The 20,375-nt window shown below is 32.7% G+C and overlaps 2 protein-coding genes across 3 annotated transcripts in view; one reads left to right on the forward strand and one right to left on the reverse strand.

The window, feature by feature from the left end:
* The window catches only part of LOC129257099 (U1 small nuclear ribonucleoprotein A-like), a 26,811-nt gene extending 13,297 nt beyond the window's left edge, over window positions 1-13,514 (forward strand). The window contains exons 6-10 of one of the 2 annotated variants that reach the window (XM_054895356.2): window positions 2,110-2,227; window positions 5,180-5,379; window positions 6,604-6,673; window positions 7,611-7,718; window positions 9,585-13,514. In XM_054895356.2, the coding sequence (XP_054751331.1) occupies window positions 2,110-2,227; window positions 5,180-5,379; window positions 6,604-6,673; window positions 7,611-7,718; window positions 9,585-9,653 (565 nt within the window). In that variant the 3' untranslated portion in view covers window positions 9,654-13,514. The remainder of the gene's footprint in view (window positions 1-2,109; window positions 2,228-5,179; window positions 5,380-6,603; window positions 6,674-7,610; window positions 7,719-9,584) is intronic. The other variant, XM_054895355.2, reaches the window with a different exon arrangement.
* Window positions 10,247-20,375, reverse strand: part of LOC129257098 (uncharacterized) — a 57,407-nt gene continuing 47,278 nt past the window's right edge. The window contains exons 36-42 of the mRNA XM_054895352.2: window positions 19,830-19,979; window positions 18,660-18,809; window positions 17,716-17,785; window positions 17,371-17,417; window positions 16,787-17,115; window positions 16,194-16,307; window positions 10,247-15,630 (exon numbers count right to left, since the gene is read on the reverse strand). Of these exons, the coding sequence (XP_054751327.2) occupies window positions 15,355-15,630; window positions 16,194-16,307; window positions 16,787-17,115; window positions 17,371-17,417; window positions 17,716-17,785; window positions 18,660-18,809; window positions 19,830-19,979 (1,136 nt within the window). The 3' untranslated portion in view covers window positions 10,247-15,354. The remainder of the gene's footprint in view (window positions 15,631-16,193; window positions 16,308-16,786; window positions 17,116-17,370; window positions 17,418-17,715; window positions 17,786-18,659; window positions 18,810-19,829; window positions 19,980-20,375) is intronic.

A 20,375-nucleotide genomic window follows, 5' to 3' on the forward strand; every position in this document is an offset into this window, starting at 1 on the left:
ATGTCAGCCAGGGTAGTGTCCCCCAGTCGATGCTCTTGTCTCTTGAATTTGGAATAAATGTGAATGCCATGCTGCGGTACATTGGGCAATTAAACAGTCTCATAAATCAGCATAGAGCGTAGATGCTAGAGCAGAGAGTTGGGAACCAAACATTGATGAATGTACAATTTGCCAAGTAAATGTCTGTAAAATTGCCCATATGCTCTCTATGTTTGGAATAGTGTCTAAAGTTGATTAAAGCATTACTGTTACTGACATTTATATCAAAATGGATACATGAATTATATATTTTTTTTTTTACTATTTTGGATTCAAACCTTGTTGATTGTGGTGCCTGTTTAGACCTGATTGCTAGGGAAGCATGAATGCTTGTAAGCAAACCTAAGGTTCTCTCCGATGGACCTGCTAATGAGGATAGATACCTTACCAAAACATGATAATGCAAAGGCTGGGTTTCACGAGGGTCACTGGAATGCAAGATCATTGTGCCTCATATGTATTCCTGCAGTGCAAGGTGGCACGCTTTGGAGTGATAAGTCCCCCCCCTAAAAAGAGGACTTATATCAAAAGGGATGATTATCAGATTGTAGAAATAACAAAGAGTAAAACGGAGTAGCCAATCCTCATGACAAAACTCTCTCACCACCTTCCATTTCCTCTCTTCTTTACTCTGCTCTGTCTTTATAACCTAATCTTTTTATGGGTTTATGAGTTTGTTTTTGGTTAGATCACTAAATAAAATTCTAAAGCTGCTTTAAGAAACACCTTATAGCTGGAATTCTCCAATATCTTTCCTTTCTAATACTCTCTAATTATTACAAATACGAAACAATGGGGACCAAAAAAGCTATGAATTTCAGCATATGTTGATTGACTTGACTTTTGTTTAGATATTCAAGTGTCCTGACTACCATTGGGTGATTACAATGTATAGAATTGATGCCTGAATTCCCATTTAAAAATCTTTTTCTCTAAAACTCTCCCACAACTTTATTTTCTCACGCTCTTACTCTATGATTCCATTTCCCCCTTCTTGGTTTGTATTAATTTTCCAAATTCTTCTCAACCACATAGCTCTTCCTTTTATTGTATTTTTCTTTCCATGTCCTGCCACTTTCTTAGTCCATTTTCCTTCATCTCTTACACCTTTACAGCATGACTCCTAGTCATACTAATTGAAAGTGAGAGCAAGCACCAGCATTAGTGTCAAAGTGAACAGATTTTCTGACCATAATTGCTGTCAGGCGATTAGTCAAGCTCCACATATTCAAACTTGTTTATGGAAGCAGTAATGCAATCTTTGCCGGCTTGAGGGATGCGCTGTTGTAAAAGTATTCAATGCATGGCAATGAAGAGTGATAATGAGAAAGAGACACTGAGAGGCACTCAACCACTCAAAATGTTTCTTCCAAAATGACCATCAAGGGAAGAGTTTAGTTAAATTTGTTTATGTGCACTAAGGTTAAAATCAACATGACCAAAAAAAAACTCACATTCCTATCTCCCTCTCTCTCTCTACCACAAGATTTACTTTACAACTGAGTGTGATTTTTCTAAATGTAAAGTATGATTGGTGATTCTGGTGGTTCTAACAGCAATTAGCCATGTTGAATGAAATAATTATGATGGACAGGTTGAAATTCTGTGAGGTATAATCAAATAAGCTCCATATTATAGCAAATGCACTTTAAAGTGACCTGTCATGAACACACACTTCTACGGACAAATTCTTTAGGGCAACAGTTAAAAACATACTTGGATTTGTCATGTTCTAACATATTTTTTAATGCAAGTTAATTGAAGGTTAATGAGGGAGTGTTTATTAATTACAACAATTTTCTCAAGTAAGTGATAAAATCACATAAAAAAATTCAGACACCCAGTTGACACTGAGTAATAAATATTGTTTGTAGGTTCCTACAATTATTTGAACATTACATTTTCAGTTGCTGCAATTACTGCATTAAGATATCATTAACTGGAGATGATTATACACAGGGTATCTTTGACAGGCAAGATACACACAAGGTGGTGATGATATGCTTTCTTTGAAACTTCTGTTATCTTTTATTTGTGTCACATATTTTTCTGTTCTTCTCTGTGTTGTAGGTTATCATACACAGATTTAACGCCTTCAACTGGAGGTGTACACCATCCAGTGTTAGGTCAACCAGCCATCCATGCACAGCTACCGGTTACAGATGGAGCAAGACTTGCTTATGTCTTGGTAAGAAATCATCAGAGGCTTCCACTTAAAAGACCCTAAATATACCTTCCTTTCTGCCAGCTAGCTCTTATATTTTCATCACAAGAACATATTATTAGGCTAGGAATATTCCTAATGTTAATTGTTGATTGCTGTTTTAGTCAGTATAAAGAATGACCAGGCCCTGGTTGTTAAGCTATCGTTTTGAATTTTATTTCTCATATTAAAAGATTATTTATATTGAATAATGATCCCCAAATGTATTTGTCCAGAAACAAAGTCTGTATTGATTAAGGCTTATACAAATATAATTAGACAGTTGAATTATTTACTGACATTTGTCTTACATGTATAGGTGAATCATGAATACCAGTTGGAAATGAAACATTTTCACTTAAAATTTGTCTGATCCAATCTGCATTTGATCTTTCGAATTTTTCTGATATATTGAAATATTTGATTTCATTGGAAATGCATGAGACAACTGCCTTGAACCTGGTCATCCTTTAGTAAATGTTATGTATTGCATTATCATGAGGTATTTGTTTGGGTTTATTTTCATATAGTACTGAATTATTTGGAAGGGTTTGTTATTGGAAAGGTAATTTTCCATTGTGAAAGTACTCAAGATAGTGTTTAGGAAAGGATATGGACATCACACTTGAACATGAATGACAATTTCCTTTTTAAAATGAATTTTAAAGCTTTGTTAGTTACATAAACATATTGCATTCTGACAGTGTCAAAATGTAGCATGTATGAGGGAATATTTATAATTAAGTTAGAGTTAAGTTTCAGGCCTCACAAGAACATTAATTATGCACATAGTTGGTAAACACAAATTCAACTCACATTCACCATGTGGTATCTGCCATGTCACAAATTCTATACCATGTATAACAAATTTTAAAAGCTATTGACATTTAAAATAACCTATTTTAGGGTTTTTTTTACATAACACTGTAATCTAACATTATGATCTGCTTACAATAAAACATAAAGCTACTACTATGAAATAATACTACCATGAAAAGTACTTAAGATAGTAATCTGTTGGTGGTAACTTAATGAAGTCTGTAATGTGTAAAATCTAAGATATCCTACACATATTTCAAATAAAAAATATGAATAATGTGAAAGTTAAGGTATGTGACAATGTTACCTGTATTGATATTTGTAAGTTAAAATTCAATATGTATTCCTTTAGTGCATCATTGGGAGATTTAAATCTTTCTATGTGCTAGGTTCACTGATTTGCTGTGTTTAGACCAGTTGATTTGAAGCATCCAACTTTGCACACCATGTCATTTTGACGTTCTTAGATTGTGTGGACAAAGCATGTGATATTCTTGAAAGTGCACGACAAACCAAGCGCACTGACCTTCGATGCACTTTCAAAAAATTCAAATTTTTCAATTCTTGCATTCAATGAAAACAAAAGCACATGCAACTACCTGCAACCAACAATTCTGGCACAAAATAAGGAAAATGGCTGATAGATTTGTGAATGTTTGGAATATTTTTTTAAATTTCAGATTGGTAGTTTTTCTTTCATTTTCCTGGCCTATCCACAGTACTTCAGCATCTACTTAAGATTATGAAAAAAAATCCTTAAAATGTATTAAGTGCCTTACTTTCAAACCCACTATAGTTGCAGCTATATCTTAAAAATATATAACTATCTTGGTAATTGGATTTGGAGTGTTATCTGAAGATGGATGATAAGTTGTCATGCAGTAAAACTAAATTTTTGCCCGATAGCTTATTTGGTTTACAACCCCTTTTCAAACCATAAGATATGACAAGTAATTGCAGCGAAAGTAGGTGGAGTGATGGTGGTACTTCTGACAATATTTTACAATTTTAAGATGATATCAGTTGTCATGTAGGGGTTCTTGCTTGATATCATGTTGTTTAGAATATCTATTTCAAATATCAAACATTTTTTGATAAAGATGGGTATACATTAAGTCAACTTTGCTTTTCGCCACTTGTTACAAATAATGATTGAGAAACTAAACTAAACATGCAAACAATTCCATAAGAGAAAATATTATGTTATTGTTTGAATTAAATTTGTTTTTGTTCAGTCAAACTGTTCCTTTTAAAAGACTTTTTTATCAATGGAAATGCATGTATCAAATTAATTTTTTATGATTCAAAGTTCAGACTTGACATAAATGAAATGCATTAAAGGGTGATTTTTAGGCTAGGATTTCAAGTGTTTTCCTTTTAAGTAGCCATTATGTGATTAAAAAAAAAAACCCTTATCTAATTCCTATCCCTAACAATGAATTATTCAAATTATTTCTAATATCAAAATATCTAAATTTTATTTGATGAAGTACACTCAGAAGGAAATATTCAAATAGTTTTCTTTAACTATATTAAAAGAATATTAAGAACATGTTCAAGGAATATTCCACCTAAGTGAAACAAATTTAAAAGTCCATGCAAAAATTATAAGACTCAACGTATAGAGAATTGATATTTTATGTATGTAATTAACGTATTCAATGAATGTACAAAATCAGATGATTATTATTTTTTTGCTGTAAAAAGGTAATGGGTGATTGTACTCACATGATTGAGCTCTTATTCCTTGTGACTTTTCAAATTTACAGATTTTTATTTTTTTATTTACTAATTTGAAATTTTGATGCTTTCAGTGTTTGTGTCCCCTCGAATAGTTTGCTCTTGATTTATGATAAGCTGAGTATTACAATTTCATAGTATTTTTTTCTGTGAATTGGTTTGAAAGAAAGGAAATACACATTTGATTAAACATATTCCCACATGTAAAGCCAACAACTGAGATATGCTACAAACCCTTCAACCATTCTTGCCTCACTTTTGGAAAAAAAAATCCACACACTTTCAATAGGGGAAATTTATTGACTTTCTTATATTTTTGTTTCCTCCCTTCCATATCTCTTGGATTTCCTGTCTTGTTGAATGTAACCACCATTGCAGCCTCACCACACCCCCCAGGCTGTCGCACATACCCCCACGCCACACACCCCCCTCCCCCACCAACAAACCATCCCTATCAGTATGGCCAATGCAGCCACTATGGTAGCCATGGCCAACTCAGGGGCTGCCTGCTCAACGCTTTTTTTGGCCAACCTGGGGACTAATACATCCGAGCAGGAATTACGCGACACACTCAGGTGGTGAGTTCTCTATCTACAAAAAAAAATCACACTTACCTCTAACTTTTTGTTTCTCTATTTCTCTTTCAAACTCTGCTTTTAATACATCCTTGATAATAAAGTGCAAACCATGTGATATTGAAGTTAGGTGCTTTTATACAAATTTATTACAGCAAAATCATGGTAATGAAGATATTTGTCTCTATGCAGTGTGCCCTATTTCTTTATTGATTCATCTCCAAAAGAAGAGACAGTGCTCCATTATGACCAGAGACAAATTATTTTAATACTGGAAACAAAGGTTAATTATTTTTGAGAACTCTGCCTTATTTGAATAAAACAATTACTGTCACTCATGGCATTAAAGGGAATTGTCTAAGTGTGAAACAGATTGATAGATGCCTTTCTCCCAAAGAACCAACCCCCCCCAAAAAAAAAAAACAAATGAAAAACTGGTGTCACATATTGATATTCACGCAAACTCTTTTTAATTGGGCTTTGGTTAGTGCAAATTTGATTAATAACTGCATCTGAATTTTCCCGTACTTCCATCTTCATTAGCATTTGTTAGATTATACAATGTTGCTGCTTTTCTGTCATTTTACAAGTCACCTCACTCCCTTGGATTCAATCAAAGATTTTGCTTAGGTATCTTTCACAATTATTAGAATCATGGGCACCCAACCATTTTAGCAGTTTCTGCATAATTTCTAACCAATGAATGAATTTATTGTGTGCTTGGTAAGTTTAACAAGTCAAAGCCATGTTTTTTGTCATTTTGTCATCTTTTTTAAAAAGTTTATCCACAAAGCACACAGTTCACTTGTATTTTCTCACCATAGAACCACATTTAATGCAAGGATCTAAACCATCAAAGAAATTGCATTTTTGTGAAGTAAACCGAATATTTTTAACATAAATCATGTTTCTCTCTTACTTTGCACAGGATGGATGAATAAATTTCTTAATTGTCCTTTTGCAAAACAACAACAGGCAATAATTAATGGGGGGGGGGGGGGGGGAAATAAGATTTCTGCCAAACTATGCGTATTTTTATTTTCAGGTTTGGTCTTTAATTATTGTTTAATAGAAATTCACGTCAGTTCATATTTCCTTTCAATTTAATCTTGTAAGACATGTATACTCTAAAAATGATTGGAATGTAAATCTTAATTACATCCCAACTGTGTAGAATCAATCAGATTATTTCAATCTATTTTGAATGTTTTCTTTTCTTGTTCCTAGCCTCCCAGGTTTTAACCGACTACGCATGCATAACAAAGGAGGCGCCCCATGCTGTTTTGTGGAATTCCAGGTAAATTATCAATAGCCAACTAATTTCTACCAACTAACTAGGCTATCAATATAACCATTGCCTCTTTGAGAAAGTTTCACATAGAACTTTAGTGGATAATTCCGTAATGAATTTTAATAGTTTTGTTGAATGCGCTCATTTAGGGAGTAATTAGCTTGTTAATGGTAGTGCAGTTTACATTAAAGTGGGAAAAATTATTTTGTTATTTATTAGTATATGCATTTAGTTTCAGTCATATAGTCAGAACAAAGAAAGTGTTCTAAGTTCAATTTCTAAATGATCACTCAAGTCTGTAAAGAAATGTTTAATAACAATGCTTTTGAGCTCTTTCTGGATATTTCCACAGTAACAGTGATTGACCATCAAATTAAAACTTGAAAAACTAGACCCGATTGACTGACATTTGCACCATGCTTGAATAAAGATCATGGGTATGTTATCTGAAATACCAGTAATATTATCCAATAAATAGCTAGTTTGGAGACAACTTCTGATTTCTTGGAGCTATGCATAATAATGATCGTAACTGCTCATTTGTTATATTTGTAAAATGATAGTTTTCAATTTTTTTAAGTTAAAGGCAGGAAGAAAAACTTAGGTAAATGTCGTTCAGAGTAAAACATAATTAATACCCATAGTTATATATTATTTAATTAGTAGCAGCAGATATGTAGATAATGATTCTCACGTTTTCTTTCTCTTTACCACTTGCCACCACTCTTTGACTTTCTCTCCCCACTATTTTGATCTTTTTCCTTTTTTTCACTGTCCCCTCATATGGTTCCTCTCTCATTGCCTCATTTATCATTCGAATTTCCTTCTGTCTGTCTTGCCCATACTCCTCTTATCCCCTTCCCCTTACCCCTTGGTGGCTTCACCCCTCTCTCCTTGTACTTGAATTCCCTTTACCCCTCTTTATTACTTTTACCTCCTATAGAATGTAGGGTTTGCTATGCAAGCCCTGGCCCACCTTCAGGGGCTGATGCTGAAGTCAAGTGACCGTGGTGGCCTTCGAGTGGAGTTTGCAAAGGCAAATATGGGTGAGGTGAGGTCTAAATTGTCACTTGCCCCTTTTGAAAACTCCTACAAGAACACCGCAGTTTTCAAGGTTGAACTTACTTCATTGCAAATTTTATGTAAATTTAAAGGTTGGAGTTACAAGTAAGATTATATAGAATAAAGTAAGGGGAGCACAATGTAAATGTTCCTGACTTGATATTTCTGTTCAGAGCTGGAGTGCATTATAAATCACATGAGACCATCCTCTATAATGAACATTGCTATCTGCTGATTCTTAAAAAGTATTTTCCAATAAGGTTTTGGGATAAGATAAATACAAACTTGAAAAGGGCTTTGGTATCTTTCATTTTTCTTCGATTAGAGCTCACTATAAAGAAATCCCTTACTTGAATGTCCCCATTTAAGAGTCAGTCTCGTGTTGTTCCCCCAAAGAAAAACAATATAAAAACGGAAATACCCTACAAAAACAATAATGAATGAAAAAGAATTTTTAAATAACTAGACAGTATACAATGATTGTTTGAAACAAAAGATAGCAGGTTATTTATGAATGCAATAAAACACAATTATGCTTTATATAACCTGGTCCTTTCAGGCTTGATGATGTAATTTCCTTGTATATTTTTCCCATACTGTACTGTGATTTGTTCATTGAACCAATGAATATCAGATGATTTAGTAGTCAGCAATGATTTAATGTAATGAACCAGGGGGTTGGTCATATAAAGTTACAAATAACTAGAATATCAGTCATAATGGGGTCCTCCATCATTCATTTTCGGTCGCCATATTTTGCTTGCCATACTATTAAACTTTAGCTGGAGATGACAATTAATGCCTGTCTTGGCATTATTAAGGCAAAGTTCACCCTGGTAAAAAGTTATTATAGAAAAAAAAGAAAAAAAATTACATAAAATATTGGTGAAGCTTTGAGGAAAATCTATCGAAGGTTAAAAAAGTTATTAGAAGTTTTTTTTGTGACGTCATTTGCAAGCAGCTTTCTATGTATTGTGAATTGAAAACATCAACAAATTGAAAATGCTTGTTTTTGTCCTTTCAGTATAGCAAAAGACAAATCAATTCACACCCACTCCTGAAAGAAAGAAAGAAAAATAAACATCATTGACCATACAAAATTTGAAATTCATGCATTTTATATTACATAACAGTTGGGCAGCTGCTCATACATAACATCACAAATCAAAAACTTCAAATTCTAACAACTTTCTTAATGTTTGATGGATTATCCCACAAACCTTCACCAATATTTTCTGTTATTATTTTTACAACAAAGCTTTTGTCAAGGTGAACTTCCCCTTTAAGGAGAGGGGAAGATTAAAAAAAATGTTTAGGTCATCATATATATAGCATACAGATAAAAAACAACAACAGAAGAATTATGTGAACCAAATGCTCTGAAACAATGGAATCTGGACTAGATATAATAATTACCAACACCCATTTCAGATGTGTACATCTGGTGTTATTCATCAGAAAAAAAATGCCATGCTTATTTGTTTTATATTAATTTGAAATCACTAATTATCTACAAAATTGTTTAGCAACTATTTTGTTTGTATATTCATTTACAACTAGTGGTTGTCTTGTTGAATTTTGTTTGAATTTACTGTGTGAACATTGCTACAAAAAAATTATCATTCAACTTTCAATGGTAAACACCATTTATGTTATTCACTGCAGTTTAAATGAAATCATTTCAAGGAAAAACTTTTGTTTTTTTCTACAAATTAGTATAAACCACATACTGGTCATATTTTTGTCTTTTGTAAAGGGATTTGTAACTTTACAAACAAGTATAAGTATATGAATCATCCTTTGCTATCACTGAATCATTTGATCAATAATATATATCTTTTTTCTTTTCGCTCAGCCCAAGAGAATAGAAATGACTACCCATCAGCTGTCTCCATCAATGCAACCCCAATTGGTATTCCAGTGATGCAGTTGCCATGGTAACCATAATCCCTCTAAATCAAACGGTGCATGCAAGAGAGTGAGCGAGAGAGATGAAGTCATTCTAGCCTAGCAATTCTATCATTATGTGTATATTATGTTTATTCAAGGAAGAGAAAGAAGACCAATCTAATTATTGTTTATAAAATATCTTGTTTCCTTCAGATGTTTATATTTTGAAGAAAAAATGGATTGTAATCATGAGTATATAATTGGTGAAAAAGCAAATTTCCAGTGTTTGTGTATATCGTACTGTTATGTGATTGTAGATTTTGGATGATTATTAGAGAATTTTAGAAATTCTATTGAGTGCAGTTATTAATTTCTTTGTAGTATATATATATATATATTGAGTAGTTAAATTACGTTTCAATGAAATATGTTGTTTGAATTGTGTCATAAACTTGTAGTGATTTTTCTTTATTTTCATTATTCAAACACAAAATCATGAAATCTAAAATTATGAAATTTGAAATCTTGATGAAAAATTACTTTCATATTAATTGAATATTTCTTTATTTATCCTTTTCGGTGTAATATTAGATTTTTAATGCTCCTGGATATGTTGTTTATTTTCATATATTGACCAGTACTTGCAAATCACAGATACATTTTGAAAACTTAAGTGTGTGCTTGGGTGTAATATTTTATTAAATCTTTTAAAAGCACACAGAGACACCAATTTAGTTCTAAATTTCTCACTAATCACTTGTTTGTCAATCACTTACAATTATCAACCTTTACCTGCACTATTGAAATGCATTGTCCCATTCCAGTTTTCTCAATATTTTGAACATTATATTCTGTACTGCTTGTACTTCAGTCACCAAGAGCACAATGGTAGTATATATTTGATCCTTTATTTGCACAAGGTATTTGGCACTTAATTGACAAGGACTGAAAAGGCCAGTCAATGACACTGATGAATGTTTCAGAGAGGGTTTCTTCTGTTGAAACAATGCAATTTCTTTCTCTATCATTGCTGCCATCTGTTGGAAATCAATGTGAAAAGTTGAGATATGGCACCAAATGCATTTAATCACTTTACTACCTTTTTGAAGTGGGTTTTACACATTTTATTTTATTTATTTGATTTCATTTTCAGGTACACACTATACTCATAACAATAGTCAATTCATTACATTGAAAATAATCATCATACAATATCCAATATACAATATCAAATTAAAAAACACTCAAAAAAGGGAAAGAACACCAGCTAATGCCTGGGGATTATCAAAAGAAATCAAGTTTCTGTTTTGATGACAACAATTCTCCATTATCACAACAATGAAAAGATATGTGGAGAACTAGAATAATTTGTGAAGATTTCCTTTTACTGCAATGTTTAAATTACACTTAAAGCATTTTCATTAAAGCAGAGTTGATTGATACTGTGTTTTTGTTCTAAATCAAAATGTGAACATCTATTCCAAAATACATTTTTAGGCATACTTGCACATATTCACAATAGTCATTTAATTAATGCACAGGTCTTGTCAAGAGCTACACATACACACCATTTATTATGATTATTAACACCAAAACACTTGGGCACATTGAGTGGTCACGCAGATGTCTTTGTGGATGTTATGCACCAAATTGTCCTTTTTTTCACAGCCAGATTAGTGTAGCCGCCAACAGACTTGCCTAGAAAAAAGAAAATCTGGCTAAGTTATTATATGTAGAGATACTTTATCATTATGAAACATGGTGCAGTTTTTTGCTACGAATTGTAAAAAAAATATTTAATTTTTTTTATGTGAGCAGAGGAAAAGTCAAGTGACCTATATACTTTTTATTGGAAAGAAAAAAGTTTTACCATCCATACTTGTAAAACCAGAAAGTGCTAGATTGTAAAGTTTTTTTTTGATGACATGAGCTGATGTAATGTTTTTGTTACATAACATAAACTGGTCTTGTTCTGTAAATATTGATCTATGAATCTTGTGTTGATATCTGAAACAGCAGGGTAAGTTTACTGAGACAAAAGTCTTAGATTTATCATTATTTCTAGTAAATCCTTTTTTATTCTTTGCTGATAATAGCTTAGTTTCCTTTCTCAACAAACCAACCAAAGAGAGTTTTGTTTAAGAGTGATAGTGGCTGATATGCATATCTCTGATTGTCCTTTTTTTTCCCAAGAAAGCCATGTTGATTAAGATTCAAATTTTAGTACATCGTAAAGGAATTGCTAATGAAAGAAAATTCTGTTTTGAACTTCTAGGTTTTACTTAACTGTACCAGATAGGTAAATTGTATGAAAGTTCATTTCAATACTTTTTTATATAAGCCATGAAAATATTGACAGTAGCTCTCCCTTCTAGGCTAAAATTATTCATGATTTTTTAACAGATTTTTGTTGAAATGGTAGAAGAATGATGATGATGTGATGTTATTTTCTCTGTTTTTGTATGCTTTTTAAGTCCATTGTAACCTAGTATCTCACAACCATTCCTTACACATCAGACTAGATGATGTACATTTGATGGGCACGATATCTCAAAATAATGCAAACATGCACCTTTATCCTTGATCTTTTCAAAATAGTAAATAAGAGGAGTACCCCCCCAAAAAAATAGTAACTATGGGTTTAGAAGAGGGAAAATGGATTTACTGATAATTTCCTTCCAATTGACCTAGAAATGGGGTGATTTCCCCCCCCCCCACCACATCAGGTGTCTTAGTCTAGTTTGAAAGGGTTTGAAAGAAACATACTGCATAACTTGAAATGTTATGGAATTGGGTACTCTCTTTTCAAAACTTTATTATCTCAGTTCAAATGCTGCTGAGTCTTGCAAATCATTTTTTTTTTGTTGAGTAGAAAAAAAGAGTAAACATTTTTACCTTGAGTATCAAACCAAACTTGCTTTGTTTGGTTTAAGAAGTGCCTGTTTTGGATAAAATATAGATGACAATGATGAATATTGTTTGTACATACGGTATATATAATTATCATGATAATCGTAAGTATTTAGTATATATTGTAATTTTGGTCATAATTTATACATTTTAGTGATTACCTTAAAGTGTTCAATGTGTGATAATGCTTTTCAATTCTTTATTAATTTGATACATTTTTTTCATTATCCCATTATTTGTCCACATTTACCTTATTTTGAAAGGCAAAGATAACAATCAGGTGGATGTGAATAATTTGAAATATTTTTTGTTCATATATTAATACGTGCAGATAGATTGGATGATTACAAGAAGATAGAAAGTCACAATCGAGGGCTGTCAAAATATTGGACTAGTTTGATCTTTTTTTTAGAATAACAAATTCATTCTTTTTTAAAGGCTTCTCTCTTGGTCTTTTTTGTTTGAGAAGAATGGATTTGGTCCTCAAAGGTAAAGGGTATGTTTTGGTTAAGTTAAATCGTTTGGGATTATGTAATTGAAATATGACTTTGAATATTTCAATCTATCAATCGATCATTGCCCATCTTTGTTGGAGATATGTATTTCAATTTTCTAAAGAAAACATTTTCACATTGATATGAATGGATGAATAAATTCAGAAATGAAATTAAAAATATAAGGATGAGAAGTGGCAATGTCCCTTGTTGACCAAACCAAAACATTCAGTCATGATTTCATGTATCTTTTTTTTTTTTTGCTCTCAAACAGAAAGTATCGTTTCCTTGAAGCCTTGGATTATCATAGTGACTTCGATGCAGAGCAGTACCACCTATGTATTATTAAAGTGAACTATTCTGTTGGTACTAGCATTTTGAATTTGAAAGTACTGTACTTTTGTTTTTCCTAAGTATTTATTGTTGGTTTATACCATGTCCTAAATGAGATTTTCCATTGGAATTTCATTAAATTTTGTGAAAAATATGAATTTGTACAGGTTTGTGTGGCTTCACTTATTTGTGGATGTTGTTTACCAGGTGGGAGTAGTCAATTTACCAACTGTACAGTACAGGCTTGAAAAAAGACAAATGAAAACCCAACCCAGTCTATTCTATTTGTCAAAATCACAATTTCATGCTTTTTATCTAAAACCCTATGATACATGTCCTTATTCAAAGAATTCCAAATCCCACAAATCCTCAATGAAATAAATCAACTTTGAGGAAATGATATTACCAGCAATAAGGATGACTTTGCTCTTGGACCAGAAACATCACATTTTTTTCAATTTTGACACCCAAAGAATACCATATGCATATAGTGTCTTGACAAGAAAAAAATGATATATCTTTTTTCAAGTTTTCTGGTTTGATGGGTTAGTGCCAGCCCCTCCCCTTCCCCACCCTGGTTGCATATAATGTAATTATGATGAGAAGAGGTAAGGTGGGTATGTGTGTGCATGTGTGTGTGAGTGAGGGGAAGAGTATAAAATGCAGATTGAGATGGAGAGAGAAAGAAAGTGATGGGGAAGAGAAAGTGAGGGTGTGAAAGAAAGTGAGAGGGAGGAGGGTAAAAGACAATTTGTTGCAGTAAATTCAGTACATAACAATTATTCTATTCTGCTTGAATTTTATTATTCATTATAGTAATAAAAATATGAATATCAACATTTAGACAGATAATTAGTGTTTAAACATAATGGCCTGCACTTACGAAGGTGCTTTGAATTGTGCCATGGTACACTATGCAGATTTCTTGTATTATTGTGCTTCATTAAGCATGGATTTAGTGCCCTATGCATAAAGCGCATATTTGTAATTTGGAATTTTAAAGTGTATGTGATAAAAAGCGTAATAATATACACAGTGTTTGCATAGTCCATGGTTTTGTACCATGGTACAATTGAAAAAAAACCTTAGTGAATTCAGGCCCTTCTGTGATATTATGAGTACTACCAAAAATTGTAAAGGACATATTAGGACAGTTGCATATTCTTTTTTCATTATCATTATCAAATAATTTATCAATATGAATTTGAAGAAAGATATCCACAGTCAGTTTAAGTTACTAATTTGAAATTCCAAAATGAATTATACATCTCAATTAATATCATACATGTATTTCATTTAAAAAATAGTTACGTTAATTAAAATCTCACTTAACCTAATTGATAAGCAAGTGAATATAAAAAATCTTTCAAAATATAGAATGTTAAATATTGTAAACACAACCCTTCAATAATTGAGCTGCATATAGTGTTATATTTCTATTCTATTCTAAATTTGGAGTTGAATACAATCATTTGCTTTAAAAGAGTGAACCATAAAGATATAATAAATAAAAAATTCTGGAACATGGTAAATTCTTTAGTGCATTCCTTACAGCAACTTTATAAAAAAAAGTAAAAATAAGCAAGTACTGTATGTTTGTATTTCCACTATATATTAGAAACATAATGTAAATCATAACTATAATTTTCATTTTCTAGGTTAAAGTTACTTCCATTTCTTAAGCTTATTTATGAAAGACAAATATATCTTAAGCTACTACATTTTAATGTGACTAGTATTGTACGAGGAATATTAACATGTGGAGCTATTTAATCTTGGACAAAATAGTAGAAATTGAGATTATAGTACTTCCAAGTTGTAATTCAAAGTAATCAACTGAGGCACATTTTCTGTAGGAAACTTGATGTTTCCCTAAAAGTCTGTAGATTTTGATTACACCAAAAGTTTGCAATAATTTTCTAGAATACATAAACTATGATTAGTCATCACAAATGAATTAAATTTGCTATAAAGAAGGTTTTGTAAGAATGTAAAATGTTAAGGAGATTCCATTGGGTCAATTATTGGAACAAGGTTAACACTAACACTTTTTCCAGCTCTCTCCTGTTTTCTTAACCGTGCTTCCACTTCTGCTGGTCCAGGCCTGGGAGGTGCAGGGGGTGGTGGGGCATCATTGGTACTGGATCCTTCAAAATGTCTTGGCTTTCTTCCCCTGTCAATAGTTGGCGCTATTGCATGTGGGTTCCTTGCAACACTGGATGAAATTTGGGGTGAATGCCGACCAGGCACATAACGAGAATCCATGTAGCCGACCTGAAAATTATTCATTGGTGGGTGATAAATCTTCCACATGAACTTTTCAACTCGAATTCTAAAAACGATCAGTAACCAAATATTTTTGTTATTCATATATGTAGAGCTATCAATATGACTTATCTTTTTTTTTCTCCAAAATTGTATGTGTGTATAAGTCAATTAAAATTGAAATACTAATAATACTGATCAATTTCGTGTAGAATATGAAATCATAAGGCGAATTGAAATTTCTTGCACTACAAAGCAATTTTTTCAAGAATATGAATAAAGACATGAAACTAAATAAGTAGCAAAGAAGAGTCTTTTTTATCCTCTATAAACAAAAAATGCTTGATTGAACAAATTCTCAAAATAAAACCTTCCCACCATGAGGAACTTACAAATAAATTTTCAGAGGAAGTTACAGAAATCAATCCAATAACAAAATGAGATTAAGGAGAAGCTTCAGACATGATGTTATAAGCTAGGTATAGGTATGGAACAGTATACATGATTTAATTGCTAACAATATTCATAAAAAAGAGTGTGGACAACTCCTTATCAAATTAGAAAAATCATACCTCATCACCAGAAGCAACGTATGGTGTTCTGAATTCAGTGGCACCCATGTCAACTAATCGAGGATGGTGACCAGCGTAGTACACTGGCTGGTTACTGATTCGGTGGATTGAAGACTGCAGAAAATAAGTGATTCATGTAGTCTATATTTAAGATAGTAGATACTTCTATATTTCATAAAATGGACCTGAATGGTTCGAGATATTGATATTCTATGATAGAACATGCAATCGACAAGGTTTTTTAGAAAACAAACTTGCTTCTTTTTTGACGTAATGTTTGGAGAAAAAATTATGTTTGTTTCTAAGGTGGGGGGGGGGGGGTGTCAAGAAAAAAAGTTTAAGATCATACTCTGTGCTAATCATATTTCTAGATTGTAATTGGGAGAGTTGGTGAAGATTAATTTGTGAAAATTTGTAATTCATTTCATTTGTATTCATATCTTAACTTTATTCATTCAATTATTATTTAGTATTTAATTTCAACAACAGGAATTATAGTCAAATTAAGAGTATAGTATTCACAAAAAATATCAAAAAGAGGAAGAAACAAATAAATAAAAATTGATGACTTCTTCAATTTCAGAATAACTTACTTCAAATTCAGGAATTTGTTGACCCATAGCACCAACAATCCTTTGGCTTCTTTCTTCATCCTCCATCATCATCGCGCTGGTACTCGCTGCCACATCATAGGCTGCGTTCGACAGTGAATCCTCGCTTCGCTCATCTATTGGGTCCCAGTCTGGATCATGGAAGAAACGGGGTCGAGACTTGGCATGATTACCACGACGCTTTGAAGAGTCTCGGTAGCGGGATTGCTGTCTTCTGATGGCACAACAGAAGACTGTCAGGACAACCATGAGGACGATGAAGATGATGGCTCCCAGTGCGATACCAAGGATCTCAAGTGCATGGAGGTCACCTAGACAAAATAAAAACCAGAATGTGTCGTGAGCTTGATCACTGTTTTTTTCAAAGAAATCAGTTGGATGGCCTGTCAAACTTGAATCAGAAGATGAATTATAAAACTTTTTTGCTAGTTAGGATTGATGTCTAAAGATGTATTTATAAAAAATCATGCATAAAAGGCCTACAGGTCTACCCAAAGAAAGGAGTAAAATAGACGAAAACTATCAACACAGCGGGTGTGAACAAATTGAGACAAGTAGTCACTTACCTGAAGGTCCGATTTCACACTGTGGTCCGGAATACCCTCTTGCACAGCTGTACAAGAAAATAAAAGAGAAAAATATGAATATTGAGTATTGTATATACACAAATATCAAAACAGTCATTCATTTGGATTCATTTATAAATCTCTCCTGTATTATTTTAAATTAATCTTGTAACCAGAACTCACAACGCACAGAACCTAGTGTGTGATCATAGGGCTGATTTTTCTTATATTTGATTGCATTGATTATAATATGCAATCAATTATATAAGTAGTATGATCAGTGTTCAAACCACAAATTCAAATTCAAATTCAAATGCTTTAACCAAATGAAGATAGTATGCTTACTTGCATTCAGATCCATTCTCTGATGATGAGCAGGTTCCTCCATTTTGGCAGTACCCATCCGGACAATTCTCTAAAGAAGAGAAACAAGGTGAAGAGGCTGAATGAATACCATTATTATTCTTGTTAAAGCAATGTGAAATTTTTTCAATGTTTTATTAGTTGATACTAAGAATGGATGGTGTAATTTGGATACGGCTTAAAACGGCGATGTCTACATACAGGGATCACAAACATACTGTGTGATAATTGTTTTTGTTGCTAAATAAAAAGGAAGAAGTGGAGTTATCGTTATAGTGAGCATGACAATGATAGTGTAGATGAGAATGATAGTGATGATCGTAGAAAGTATTGACATTTTTTCTTAGCGACTTGGCCCAGTTCTCTTTGTTTGATATAATCTTATTTTCTTCATTAACTTCATCTTTTTTCTTCATCTACTCCCTTCTGCTTGAAATCATAAGGGAGGCCATCGCCCCCTACCCCTTGTAGCCCCGCCCCTCTTGAAAGGGATGTGAATGTTGTTGTATGTGGTAGTGACAATGATGAAAAAGATGATGTTGATGAAGAAATTAAATTAAAGTGAATATGGTGATGATTAGGATGTTGATGATGATGATGATGATAATGATGATGTCGATGGTGATGCTAACGATGGTAGTGATGCTAATGATGATGGTGATTATTATGACTGATTGTGATGATGGTGATGATGATGGTGATGATGGTGATGATGATGATAATAATGAAGCAGGTAATTGTGGTGATGTTGAAGAAAATGACTATGATGAAAGAGATTATGCAAATGATGAAAATATATTCATGACATTGAAGATGAAAGTGATTATGGTTACAAACAAAGAATATAATAAATGCATACATGAAAATGATATAAGTAATGCTGGAACTAATGACTAGATTTTACAGGTGATGATACAACTGCATACCTTGGCAGATTCTTCCTGGCAGTGAAGGGAACGGCGAGACATCTACATATCCATTCATACATTGGCACACATACCCCTCGATAGCATGTTCCATGCAGACTGCTCCAGTTGAACAGGTATTAGGAAGGTCTGTCGGACAAGGACCAGGCTCTGAAGAAAGAAAATCGGGACATTAGCCCCCCAAAATTTATATTTAGACATATGATTTCTTTACAAGCAATCTCGACTTAACCTGTTGATTATTTATTGATTCTAATATTTAGAAGTATGTGTGAGCATACTTTCTCATTAGTAGTTGTGTATGTGAAAGACCTGCATTAATTTGACAAAGATTTGGGATAATTTGACTTCATTTATGGGTATGGGTCCATGGGCGAGGCAGCAAATGTCAAACGATTAGGATGGATACAATACTATGTGGTATTACCATGGTGGAATATCCATAAAATTTTAATTGACTTTTGGACATGGGTTTTAGACTAGACTAGCAAGGTCAAAGGAATGTAATCCTCAGTTCATTGACCTAAAATGCCATTTAACCTTGAAGAAGAAGCTCGTTTTTCATTCCCCCATGTGGTATCCAATAACCATCTCATCTAACTTCAATGTGATTATATATTTTGTTGAAATAGTGAATAAAATAGAATAAAATATCAATTCTCATCTAAGTTGACTTGAAGTGACCTTTAACCTTAACCCAGTAACCTAAAATTATCATAAAATTTTGGATATCTGTTGACCATCACATCCATGTTTAACATAATACTGAATAATAATTCAAAATTATCTTGAAATTATAATCATTCTTTGGCTGATCACATAAATTTTTTATGAAATAGGGTCTTATAGGCTTCTATTTCGCAATTATCCTTGGTTTAGTTTTTAATTTTAATGATGCAACATTGTCAAAGTCCATTAACCCTAAATGACCTTTCACCTTAATCATGTGACCAGCAACTCATGCCAGATGAATAAAGTTATTAACCTTGGGTAAGATTTCAATGTTGACAACTTGCTATTCTATACAAGGCAAGACAATAAAAATGTGATAAACAAATCGTGTTTTTTTTAAACGAGGGACGGAAAAGGCAAGAACCAAAACGATATGGGGATATTTCATGAAAAACAAATCTATTGATTTTTCTTTCCTGAAAATATCCCAATGCCCACCTCTGCAGCTTCTTCCAGGTTCTCTGTTAGGATCTGGTGACGTATCAATTAATTCATCATTACAACGACATGTGAATGATCCTTCTGTATTGATACATTCAGCATTAGTTGCACAATCATTGTCATCGGATGAAAGACATTCGTTGTAATCTGTATAAAAGGTAGATCAATACATTAATAATTGAATTCAGATTCTCCATTTTGTTAAAAATTAAATAATACATAGCGTAGGAATAGAGGAACCATCACCCTCCCTCCATAAAAAAATTGAAAATTATTTGAAGAAACCCTACGTTGTAATCGTAATTCCCAAACTATGTGCCATGAGTGGGACAGGCAAAATAAATCCCCCATACTTAACCCATAGAGCTATTATCTGTAATAGCTCTATGCTTAACCCATTTTATCACAATTACATTTACAATATCAAAATGTATTATTCATAGACAAATCACAAACATAAATTAACCTTGTATGAAAGTGAAACCAGGGCCCTGTCCATGGTGGATTAATCTATTGTTACTGGGGGTGCTGATCATTGTCACA

Source organism: Lytechinus pictus, chromosome 3 (genome assembly GCF_037042905.1).
Source record: "Lytechinus pictus isolate F3 Inbred chromosome 3, Lp3.0, whole genome shotgun sequence".
NCBI lineage: Eukaryota > Metazoa > Echinodermata > Echinoidea > Temnopleuroida > Toxopneustidae > Lytechinus > Lytechinus pictus.